This window comes from Bufo bufo, chromosome 2 (genome assembly GCF_905171765.1).
Source record: "Bufo bufo chromosome 2, aBufBuf1.1, whole genome shotgun sequence".
Taxonomy (NCBI): domain Eukaryota; kingdom Metazoa; phylum Chordata; class Amphibia; order Anura; family Bufonidae; genus Bufo; species Bufo bufo.
In genome coordinates, this window is record NC_053390.1 from 571161941 (window position 1) to 571175320 (window position 13380).

The following is a 13380-nucleotide window of genomic DNA, read 5'->3' on the forward strand; positions in this document are numbered from 1 at the left end:
GGATAGCTATATCCATATATGGAGTCAATGCTTGGGGACACCCCAGTGAATTTAAATCTAATTTCTGATAAGTTTCTGCAGGGATTTGAACTCCCAACATTGATACTTTAGAGGCAAGGACCTTATCCACTCAGCTATAAAGCCAAATGCTAAACTGTCATAAAAACCTCATAGTAGTTTCTGATGTAGTGAGTATTCCTATTCAGCAGAAGACTCATTTTATATTTCTGTGCCGGTAGCTCTGTAGTGTAGTGGTTAACATCCTTGCCTCTAATGTTTAAGGTTGGGAGTTCAAATCCTGGCAGAAACATTTCAGAAATAGAGATTAATATATTTAATTATTTTTTTTAGTAATTGTTAAAAATGTATAGCACAAAATAAATGTGTAATTACTAATATATTACTAATATATATATATATATATATATATATATATATATACACTGCTCAAAAAAATAAAGGGAACACAAAAAAAACACATCCTAGATCTGAATTAATTAAATATTCTTCTGAAATACTTTGTTCTTTACATAGTTGAATGTGCTGACAACAAAATCACACAAAAATGTAAAAATGGAAATCAAATTTTTCAACCCATGGGGGTCTGGATTTGGAGTCACACTCAAAATTAAAGTGGAAAAACACACTACAGGCTGATCCAACTTTGATGTAATGTCCTTAAAACAAGTCAAAATGAGGCTCAGTAGTGTGTGTGGCCTCCATGTGCCTGTATGACCTCCCTACAACGCCTGTGCATGCTCCTGATGAGGTGGCGGACGGTCTCCTGAGGGATCTCCTCCCACACCTGGACTAAAGCATCTGCCAACTCCTGGACAGTCTGTGGTGCAACGTGACGTTGGTGGATAGAGAGAGACATGATGTCCCAGATGTGCTCAATTGGATTCAGGTCTGGGGAACGGGCGGGCCAGTCCATAGCATCAATGCCTTCGTCTTGCAGGAACTGCTGACACACTCCAGCCACATGAGGTCTAGCATTGTCTTGCATTAGGAGGAACCCAGGGCCAACCGCACCAGCATATGGTCTCACAAGGGGTCTGAGGATCTCATCTCGGTACCTAATGGCAGTCAGGCTACCTCTGGCGAGCACATGGAGGGCTGTGCGGCCCTCCAAAGAAATGCCACCCCACACCATTACTGACCCAATGCCAAACCGGTCATGCTGGAGGATGTTGCAGACAGCAGAACGTTCTCCACGGCGTCTCAAGACTCTGTCACGTCTGTCACATGTGCTCAGTGTGAACCTGCTTTCATCTGTTAAGAGTACAGGGCGCCAGTGGCGAATTTGCCAATCTTGGTGTTCTCTGGCAAATGCCAAACGTCCTGCACGGTGTTGGGCTGTAAGCACAACCCCCACCTGTGGACGTCGGGCCCTCATATCACCCTCATGCAGTCTGTTTCTGACCGTTTGAGCAGACACATGCACATTTGTGGCCTGCTGGAGGTCATTTTGCAGGGCTCTGGCAGTGCTCCTCCTGTTCCTCCTTGCACAAAGGCGGAGGTAGCGGTCCTGCTGCTGGGTTGTTGCCCTCCTACGGCCTCCTCCACGTCTCCTGATGTACTGGTCTGTCTCCTGGTAGCGCCTCCATGCTCTGGACACTACGCTGACAGACACAGCAAACCTTCTTGCCACAGCTCGCATTGATGTGCCATCCTGGATAAGCTGCACTACCTGAGCCACTTGTGTGGGTTGTAGACTCCGTCTCATGCTACCACTAGAGTGAAAACACCGCCAACATTCAAAAGTGATCAAAACATCAGCCAGGAAGCATAGGAACTGAGAAGTGCTCTGTAGTCACCACCTGCAGAACTACTCCTTTATTGGGGGTGTCTTGCTAATTTCCTATAATTTCCACCTGTTGTCTATCCCATTTGCACAACAGCATGTGAAATTGATTGTCACTCAGTGTTGCTTCCTAAGTGGACAGTTTGATTTCACAGAAGTGTGATTGACTTGGAGTTACATTGTGTTGTTTAAGTGTTCCCTTTATTTTTTTGAGCAGTGTGTATATATATATATATATATATGTAGATAAAATCATACTTCTGATATACGGTATATGAATGCATAATATGTGGGAAACTACTACTGATGTTTTTAGCCATAATATATTTACATATATTATAATATATTATATATTCTAAATATATAATAATATACGTAACTATATTATGGCTAAAAACAAATAGATATATATGTTTCTGTCAGGATTCAAACCCCCAACCTTGTACATCAGAGGCAAGGATGTTAACCTCTACACTACAGAGCTATATGTTAACCTGCACAGAAATATAAAATAAGTCTTCTGCTGAATAGGAATACTCACTACATCAGAAACTACTATGAGGTTTTTCTGACATAGTTTAGCATTCAGCTTTATAGCTGAGTGGATAAGGTCCTTGCCACTAATGTACAAGGGGTTAGGAATTCAAATCCCAGCAGAAACATTTCAGAAATAGATATTACATTTAAATTCACTGACCCGAGCATAGCATTGCTCGAGCCGAACTGGTGTTTGGCCGTGCATGCTCGATTGACACTGGAGAAAGCATTGAATATAAGCATTATAAAAGTCCACAATGGACATTTGAAGTTTTTAACACCTTGGCCCTGTTACCTAGATGTTTAACCACCTCCGGACCGCCTAACGCAGGATCGCGTTCCGGAGGTGGCAGCGCTGCGCACAGTCACGCATTTACGCGTCATCTCGCGAGACGCGAGACTTCCTGTGAACGCGCGCACACAGGCGCGCGCGCTCACAGGAAAGGAAGGTAAGAGAGTTGATCTCCAGCCTGCCAGCGGCGATCGTTCGCTGGCAGGCTGGAGATGTGTTTTTTTTAACCCCTAACAGGTATATTAGACGCTGTTTTGATAACAGCGTCTAATATACCTGCTACCTGGTCCTCTGGTGGTCCCCTTTGTTTGGATCGACCACCAGAGGACACAGGTAGCTCAGTAAAGTAGCACCAAGCACCACTACACTACACTACACCCCCCCCGTCACTTATTAACCCCTTATTAGCCCCTGATCACCCCTAATCACCCCTGATCACCCCATATAAACTCCCTGATCACCCCCCTGTCATTGATTACCCCCCTGTCATTGATCAACCCCCTGTAAAGCTCCATTCAGACGTCCGCATGATTTTTACGGATCCACTGATAGATGGATCGGATCCGCAAAACGCATCCGGACGTCTGAATGAAGCCTTACAGGGGCGTGATCAATGACTGTGGTGATCACCCCATAAAGACTCCCTGATCACCCCCCTGTCATTGATTACCCCCCTGTCATTGATTACCCCCCTGTAAAGCTCCATTCAGATGTCCGCATGATTTTTACGGATGCACTGATACATGGATCGGATCCGCAAAACGCATCCGGTCGTCTGAATGAAGCCTTACAGGGGCATGATCAATGACTGTGGTGATCACCCCCCTGTCATTGATTACCCCCCTGTAAAGCTCCATTCAGATGTCCGCATGATTTTTACGGATGCACTGATAGATGGATCGGATCCGCAAAACGCATCCGGACGTCTGAATGAAGCCTTACAGGGGCATGATCAATGACTGTGGTGATCACCCCATATAGACTCCCTGATCACCCCCCTGTCATTGATTACCCCCCTGTCATTGATTACCCCCCTGTAAAGCTCCATTGAGATGTCCGCATGATTTTTACGGATGCACTGATACATGGATCGGATCCGCAAAACGCATCCGGTCGTCTGAATGAAGCCTTACAGGGGCATGATCAATGACTGTGGTGATCACCCCCCTGTCATTGATTACCCCCCTGTAAAGCTCCATTCAGATGACCGCATGATTTTTACGGATGCACTGATAGATGGATCGGATCCGCAAAACGCATCCGGACGTCTGAATGAAGCCTTACAGGGGCATGATCAATGACTGTGGTGATCACCCCATATAGACTCCCTGATCACCCCCCTGTCATTGATTACCCCCCTGTCATTGATTACCCCCCTGTAAAGCTCCATTCAGATGTCCGCATGATTTTTACGGATGCACTGATAGATGGATCGGATCCGCAAAACGCATCCGGACGTCTGAATGAAGCCTTACAGGGGCATGATCAATGACTGTGGTGATCACCCCATATAGACTCCCTGATCACCCCCCTGTAAAGCTCCATTCAGATGTCCGCATGATTTTTACGGATGCACTGATACATGGATCGGATCCGCAAAACGCATCCGGTCGTCTGAATGAAGCCTTACAGGGGCATGATCAATGACTGTGGTGATCACCCCCCTGTCATTGATTACCCCCCTGTAAAGCTCCATTCAGATGTCCGCATGATTTTTACGGATGCACTGATAGATGGATCGGATCCGCAAAACGCATCCGGACGTCTGAATGAAGCCTTACAGGGGCATGATCAATGACTGTGGTGATCACCCCATATAGACTCCCTGATCACCCCCCTGTCATTGATTACCCCCCTGTCATTGATTACCCCCCTGTAAAGCTCCATTCAGATGTCCGCATGATTTTTACGGATGCACTGATAGATGGATCGGATCCGCAAAACGCATCCGGACGTCTGAATGAAGCCTTACAGGGGCGTGATCAATGACTGTGGTGATCACCCCATATAGACTCCCTGATTACCCCCCTGTCATTGATTACCCCCCTGTAAAGCTCCATTCAGATGTCCGCATGATTTTTACGGATGCACTGATAGATGGATCGGATCCGCAAAACGCATCCGGACGTCTGAATGAAGCCTTACATGGGCGTGATCAATGACTGTGGTTATCACCCCATATAGACTCCCTGATCACCCCCCTGTCATTGATCACCCCCCTGTCATTGATCACCCCTCTGTAAGGCTCCATTCAGATATTTTTTTGGCCCAAGTTAGCGGAATTTTTTTTTTTTTTTCTTACAAAGTCTCATATTCCACTAACTTGTGTCAAAAAATAAAATCTCACATGAACTCACCATACCCCTCACGGAATCCAAATGCGTAAAATTTTTTAGACATTTATATTCCAGACTTCTTCTCACGCTTTAGGGCCCCTAGAATGCCAGGGCAGTATAAATACCCCACATGTGACCCCATTTCGGAAAGAAGACACCCCCAGGTATTCCGTGAGGGGCATATTGAGTCCATGAAAGATTGAAATTTTTGTCCCAAGTTAGCGGAACGGGAGACTTTGTGAGAAAAAAATTAAAAATATCAATTTCCGCTAACTTGTGCCAAAAAAAAAAAAATTCTATGAACTCGCCATGCCCCTCATTGAATACCTTGGGGTGTCTTCTTTCCAAAATGGGGTCACATGTGGGGTATTTATACTGCCCTGGCATTCTAGGGGCCCCAAAGCGTGAGAAGAAGTCTGGTATCCAAATGTCTAAAAATGCCCTCCTAAAAGGAATTTGGGCACCTTTGCGCATCTAGGCTGCAAAAAAGTGTCACACATCTGGTATCGCCGTACTCAGGAGAAGTTGGGGAATGTGTTTTGGGGTGTCATTTTACATATACCCATGCTGGGTGAGAGAAATATCTTGGTCAAATGCCAACTTTGTATAAAAAAATGGGAAAAGTTGTCTTTTGCCAAGATATTTCTCTCACCCAGCATGGGTATATGTAAAATGACACCCCAAAACACATTCCCCAACTTCTCCTGAATACGGCGATACCACATGTGTGACACTTTTTTGCAGCCTAAGTGGGCAAAGGGGCCCATATTCCAAAGAGCACCTTTAGGATTTCACAGGTCATTTACCTACTTACCACACATTAGGGCCCCTGGAAAATGCCAGGGCAGTATAACTACCCCACAAGTGACCCCATTTTGGAAAGAAGACACCCCAAGGTATTCCGTGAGGGGCATGGCGAGTTCCTAGAATTTTTTATTTTTTGTCACAAGTTAGTGGAAAATGCTTATTTTTTTTTTTTTTTTTTCATACAAAGTCTCATATTCCACTAACTTGTGACAAAAAATAAAAACTTCCATGAACTCACTATGCCCATCAGCGAATACCTTGGGGTCTCTTCTTTCCAAAATGGGGTCACTTGTGGGGTAGTTATACTGCCCTGGCATTCTAGGGGCCCAAATGTGTGGTAAGGAGTTTGAAATCAAATTCTGTAAAAAATGACCTGTGAAATCCGAAAGGTGCTCTTTTGAATATGGGCCCCTTTGCCCACCTCGGCTGCAAAAAAGTGTCACAGATCTGGTATCTCCGTAATCGGGAGAAGTTGGGGAATGTGTTTTGGGGTGTCATTTTACATATACCCATGCTGGGTGAGAGAAATATCTTGGCAAAAGACAACTTTTCCCATTTTTTTATACAAAGTTGGCATTTGACCAAGATATTTATCTCACCCAGCATGGGTATATGTAAAAAGACACCCCAAAACACATTCCTCAACTTCTCCTGAATACAGAGATACCAGATGTGTGACACTTTTTTGCAGCCTAGGTGGGCAAAGGGGCCCACATTCCAAAGAGCACCTTTCGGATTTCACAGGTCATTTACCTACTTACCACACATTTGGGCCCCTAGAATGCCAGGGCAGTATAACTACCCCACAAGTGACCCCATTTTAGAAAGAAGAGACCCCAAGGTATTCGCTGATGGGCATAGTGAGTTCATGGAAGTTTTTATTTTTTGTCACAAGTTTGTGGAATATGAGACTTTGTATGAAAAAAAAAAAAAAAAAAAAAATCATCATTTTCCACTAACTTGTGACAAAAAATAAAAAATTCTAGGAACTCGCCATGCCCCTCACGGAATACCTTGGGGTGTCTTCTTTCCAAAATGGGGTCACTTGTGGGGTAGTTATACTGCCCTGGCATTCTAGGGGCCCAAATGTGTGGTAAGGAGTTTGAAATCAAATTCAGGACAAAATGAGGAGTGAAATCCGAAAGGTGCTCTTTGGAATATGGGCCCCTTTGCCCACCTAGGCTGCAAAAAAGTGTCACACATCTGGTATCCCCGTACTCAGGAGAAGTTGAGGAATGTGTTTTGGGGTGTCTTTTTACATATACCCATGCTGGGTGAGATAAATATCTTGGTCAAATGACAACTTTGTATAAAAAAATGGGAAAAGTTGTCTTTTGCCAAGATATTTCTCTCACCCAGCATGGGTATATATATAAAATGACACCCCAAAACACATTCCCCACCTTCTCCTGAGTACGGAGATACCAGATGTGTGACACTTTTTTGCAGCCTAGGTGGGCAAAGGGGCCCATATTCCAAAGAGCACCTTTCGGATTTCACAGGTCATTTTTTACAGAATTTGATTTCAAACTCCTTACCACACATTTGGGCCCCTAGAATGCCAGGGCAGTATAACTACCCCACAAGTGACCCCATTTTGGAAAGAAGAGACCCCAAGGTATTCGCTGATGGGCATAGTGAGTTCATAGAACTTTTTATTTTTTGTCACAAGTTAGTGGAATATGAGACTTTGTAAGAAAAAAAAAAAAAAAAAAAATCATCATTTTCCGCTAACTTGTGACAAAAAATAAAAAGTTCTATGAACTCACTATGCCCATCAGCGAATACCTTAGGGTGTGTACTTTCAGAAATGGGGTCATTTGTGGGGTGTTTGTACTGTCTGGGCATTGTAGAACCTCAGGAAACATGACAGGTGCTCAGAAAGTCAGAGCTGCTTCAAAAAGCGGAAATTCACATTTTTGTACCATAGTTTGTAAACGCTATAACTTTTACCCAAACCATTTTTTTTTTACCCAAACATTTTTTTTTTATCAAAGACATGTAGAACTATAAATTTAGAGCAAAATTTCTATATGGATGTCGTTTTTTTTGCAAAATTTTACAACTGAAAGTGAAAAATGGCATTTTTTTGCAAAAAAATCGTTAAATTTCGATTAATAACAAAAAAAGTAAAAATGTCAGCAGCAATGAAATACCACCAAATGAAAGCTCTATTAGTGAGAAGAAAAGGAGGTAAAATTCATTTGGGTGGTAAGTTGCATGACCGAGCAATAAACGGTGAAAGTAGTGTAGGTCAGAAGTGTAAAAAGTGGCCTGGTCTTTCAGGGTGTTTAAGCACTGGGGGCTGAGATGTTTAAGCTCCTGCTTCATGTCACCCAGCTCCTTCAGAACTGGTTAAAAGATTTTGTTAGTATTTGCTCAATAAAGGTTCTATTAAGCCTTCCATTTCACTTTTATCCCCAGAGGCACTGAAATCAGAATCATCAGTGGACATATCTTGGATTCCTGGATCACGTGAGCAGCAGCTTGTTTTTTAAGATATTTATAATTTTTGGCATGCTGGAAAGACCACCAGAATCACTCTGCTTGTTTCCAACTATTTTACCATGTTGCAGGCAGCCTAATGTTCAGGTTTTGTAACAAAGCTCAGCAAGAAGCCTTCATTCAGAACCATCACCAGTACTGCCTTCCATCAGAAGATATTTATCATGATTAAAAAAACACACTTTTAGAAAGATGGCACTTACCATGTTTAAATGTTTGTATCACAATCAAACACTCAGAGAAAATAGCGGCTTTTCTGCTTGTATCTTTAGAGGAATTTCCACGTGACTCAGCAAAGGGTTTGGAAGTGTGGCATTAAATGTCCCTTTTAGCACCGTGTCCCTAAAAACAGGGCTCATCTGTAGAGATAAATATAGACAATGTGATACAGTGCTACAAATATGAGTTTACTGTACAGTATTTGTGCTTGAATTTTATTATTTGGAAAAACTAAATTATACACATTTCATGCTGTCTTATACTGTATCTCCTGGTTAAATCACCAAGCTTCTATTATTTCTAACAAAAAATCACTCCTAGCAGGGCCCAATAGGCATATAGTGGGGAAAATAAGTATTTGATACACTGGCGATTTTGCAAGTTTTCCCACCTACAAAGAATGGAGAGGTCTGTAATTTTTATCGTAGGTACACTTCAACTGTGAGGGACAGAATAAAAAAGAAATCCAGAAAATCACATTGTATGATTTTTGAATAATTAATTTTCATTTTATTGCATGAAATAAGTATTTGATTACCTACTAACCAGCAAGAATTCTGGCTCTCACAGACCTGTTAGTTTTTCTTTAAGAAGCCCTCCTACTCTGCACTCATTACCAGTGAGACTATGTAACTCTCTGCCTGAGGAGGTGGTGATGGTGAGTACAATAAAAGAATTCAAGAGGGGCTTGGATGAATTTCTGGAGTGTAATAATATTACAGGCAATAGCTACTAGAGAGGGGTCGTTGATCCAGGGAGTTATTCTGATTGCCTGATTAGAGTCGGGATGGAATATTTTCCCCCTTAAGTGGGGAAAATTGGTTTGTACCTCAGTTTTTTTTTTTTTACTTCCTCTGGATCAACTTGCAGGATAATAGGCCGAACTAGATGGACAAATGTCTTTTTTTCTGCCTTATATACTATGTTACTATGTATGTTACCTGTATTAATTGTGGCTGTTTAAACTCATTACCAGTGATGGCCAGTTCGCCGTGTTCGACGGCGAACACATGCGGGCTGCCATCTTAAATCACAAGTCCGGCGAGGCACAGGTAAGTCCTTACCTGTTCCTGCGCCGCGAGCCGGTCTAAAACAAATGCGGTCACCGGGAGCAGGCAGTTCCGAGAACAGCCACTGGGGGCCTTCATCAGGCTGTTCTTGGAACTGCCTGCTCCCGGTGACCGCATTTGTTTCAGACTGGCTCGCGGCGCAGACACAGGTAAAGGCTTACCTGTGCCTCACCGGACTTGTGATTTAAGATGGCAGCCCGCACGGGCGAACTGGCCATCACTGCTCATTACCTGTAGAAGAGACACCTGTCCACACAATCAATCACACTCCGACCTTTCCACCATGGCCAAGATCAAAGAGCTGTCTAAGGACACCAGGGACAAAATTAAATTGTAGACCTGCACAAGATGGGATGGGCTACAGAACAATATGCAAGCAGCTTGGTGAGAAGGCAACAACTGTTGCCGCAATTATTAGAAAATGGAAGAAACACAAGATGACTGTCAACCTTCCTCAGTTTGGGGCTCCATGCAAGATCAGCCCAGAACTACACAGGATGACCTGGTCAATGCCCTGAAGAGAGCTGGGGCCACAGTCTCAAAGATTAGTAACACTACGCCATCATGGATTGAAATTCTGCAGGGCACACAAGGTCCCTTTGCTCATGCCAGCACATGTCCAGGCCCATTTGAACTTCACCAATGACCATCTGGATGATCCAGAGGAGGCATGGGAGAAGGTCATGTGGTCAGATAAGACCAAGATAGAAATTTTTGGAATCAACTCCACTTGCCATGTTTGGAGGAAGAAGAAGGATGAGTACAACCCCAAGAACACCGTCCAAACCATGAAGCATAGGGGTGGAAACATCATCCTTTAGGGGTGCTTTTCTGCAAAGGGGACAGGACAACTTCACCGTATTGAAGTGAGGATGGACGGGGCCATGTATTGCGAGATTTTGGCCAACAACCCCTTTAGTAGGAGCATTGAAGATGGGTCATGGCTGGGTCTTCCATCATGACAATGACCCAAAACACACAGCCAGGGCAACTAAGAAGCGGCTCCGTAAGAAGCATTTCAATGTCCTGGAGTGGCCTAGCCAATCTCCAGACCTGAACCCAAACGAAAATCTTTGTAGGAAGTTGAAACTCAATGTAGCCCAGCGACAACCCAAAAACCAGAAAGATCTGGAGAAGATCTGTATGGCAGAGTGGGTCAAAATCCCTGCTGCAGTGTGTGCAAACTTGGTCAAGAACTAAAGGAAACGTCTGACCTCGTTACAGAAATCTTTGTTTGCAATTACAAAATATTAAAGAGGACTTTTCATCTGGCAAAAAATTGTGAACTAAGTATCATGATATATACAGCGGCGCCCAGGGATCTCACTGCACTTAGTATTATCCCAGGGTGCTGCTCCGTTCTCCTGCTATGCCCTCCGGTATGTTCGGTCACTTGGTTATAGTAGGAGGAGACTTAGGGGACTTGGTTATAGTAGGAGGAGACTGCCCTTGTTCTGCTGGGCGTCTCCTTCTCCTAGGCTGTAGTGCTGGCCAATTGCAGCGAAGAGCTCACAGCTTGGGAGAAAAAAACCTCCCAGGCTGTGAGCTCTGCGCTGCGATTGGCCATTTTTCCTAAAATGTGCTTCTTTGTGAATCAATTTGTCATGAAGCACATTAAATCAGGTCTATTCCGGCCTACAGTTAAACTTTAAGGAGAACGTATCATTACTGTGCAGTGAAGCAACATGCATAGCTAGTCCTTTCTGAAGCGAAACATTTACTGTGCGTCTGAATGACCGGCAGGTCACATATATGGCCATGCACATCATCAGGCAGACCACCAACATTCCTAGCTAACCCCTAGTTTAGTGGAACAAAATAAGGACATGGAGGAAGAGCTAATATAGTAGTGAAGAAAAAAAAGGTTCTTTTAATCCATGTTATTTCAGTGCAAACACATGCATTTGAATCCCGTCTATTTGAAGTAAAATGACTGTGCGTCACTATTAGGCTTAGTTCACACTTTACTCATTTTGTCAATAATTGTCATCCCAAGGCAGGTGCGGATCAAACCCACAGAACAGGTGCAGATCTATTCATGATACCTAATCAGAGACTAGGCTTGGCTCCTGAATTTGGAAAAGAATGTGGGGGGCACTCACTATGCTGCAGCGAATGGACAGATGGCGGGAATGGATATTTGTGTGTCAAATTTTTTTATAATCCCAAGATAAAAACATGTAAATATACAATAGTAAAATTGATAACACCAAGTAGCTTAGGTGAACCGCATGGATATGCAATAGTGGAATGGTATCCCCAAATGGCAGGTCACCATATAAATTGTAAATACAAGGATGGATTAAAACATGTGTTGCAACCAGATGGAACCTAGATTCGGATATGTGCAAGTTATTCAATCCGTATCCATGTGTGTCCCCGCAAAAATAGATTTTTCTTGTAGGATAAAGGATGATTTTTTCTTAGTACCTTATTTGCGAGCCTTATATAAAGCCCTAGAGGTCAAAGCGCTTTGTATACAACATTAGTCAAACAGACAATATGCTTCACTTGTAGTGTGTTGTGACAATGGAAATGCTAGCAATGAATATGGTAGTCACTGTTTCTCAGCTGCAACCAAACCAGTAACGTCACGCATTCAAAACTTCCCAATTGGGAGTGCTGTACTTTACCAGTCAGATGTCTTCAACTGTATTACTTTCTACAGTCTGGACCGGCTGGAGAACGCTGATGCAGACCGGGATCCAGTTCACTTGCAATGTGAAGTCCAATTGCTCCTTTGCCCTCCCAGGACCTGGAGAGTATCCCACGGGGTTTACAGATCCCCCATGTGATTCGGCATGTGACTTGGGAGGCGGGCTGAGCTGTTTAATCTGTGCTTTTACAAGTTCAGAAGGAATGCCATATCACGTTAGGGAGAATGTTATTGACTCCCTCCAGCATTTGTGATGTTGGATCCGCAGACTTATTCCCTCACTGTTTGATACCAGACGCGTTTCGGGGTTAACAGTACCCCTTCCTGATTGGCTCCTGAATTTTCCTCACAATAAGAGATGGAAATAACTGACCAAATAACATAAGTATGAACTCCGCCTTACAGGTCAATGTTAGCGTCAGCTCTAATTTACCAGTGGGGATTTAACCGTGCAGTGACCCAAAATTCAAGGAGTTGCCCCATGATAGTGTGGAGGGTGTAAGCTGTAAGGCTGTAGATTGCTTGAGAACCTGTTCTGTTACCTACTGATACAAATAGTGGCGCCATGACAGAGTGGGGAGGGTCTCAGCAGTAAGTTTGTGTTGACATTAATATTTATTTTTTCCTTCTTGTGATCTGTCAGAAGAACAACTCCAAAAAAAGGATACTATCTTTTGAGTATCACACGGTCAGTAATTGATCTGTATTGGTAAATCAAAAACAGCAGTGGGTCCAAAACAGAGATCACACGTGAAGGAAATATTTGCATGTTTTCTGTGTTTTTAACCCACGCCTGCTTTTGGCTTCAAAATCCCAATCAAATCCTGATGCAAAATGCTGTTAGTGTGATAAAGGCCTCATTCTAAATTTTCTCAAGTTTTGGACATTTGCCTCTGAAATTGACTTCATTCAGCTAGAAAAAAAAGGCCTCTGTCACATAGTCAGTATTTAGTCAGTTTTTTGCATTAGTATTTGATCAGTATTGGTAAGGCAAAAACAGGAGTGGGTCTAAAACCGAGATAACATGTCTTTTGGACCGATTCCTGCTTTTGGCTTACAAATCATGATGAAATAATGATGCAAAATACTGACTTTGATAGAGGACTTATGGACGGAAAAATAAACGGTGATGTCAACAAGGCCAAACAGGGACA

At 43.3% G+C, this 13380-nt stretch overlaps 1 protein-coding gene across 1 annotated transcript in view; it reads right to left on the reverse strand.

The window, feature by feature from the left end:
* Nucleotides 1-13380, reverse strand: part of STPG2 (sperm tail PG-rich repeat containing 2) — a 1039376-nt gene that overhangs the window by 46750 nt on the left and 979246 nt on the right. The window contains exon 14 of the mRNA XM_040419865.1: nucleotides 8485-8640. Coding sequence (XP_040275799.1) covers nucleotides 8509-8640 — 132 coding nt within the window. The 3' untranslated portion in view covers nucleotides 8485-8508. The remainder of the gene's footprint in view (nucleotides 1-8484; nucleotides 8641-13380) is intronic.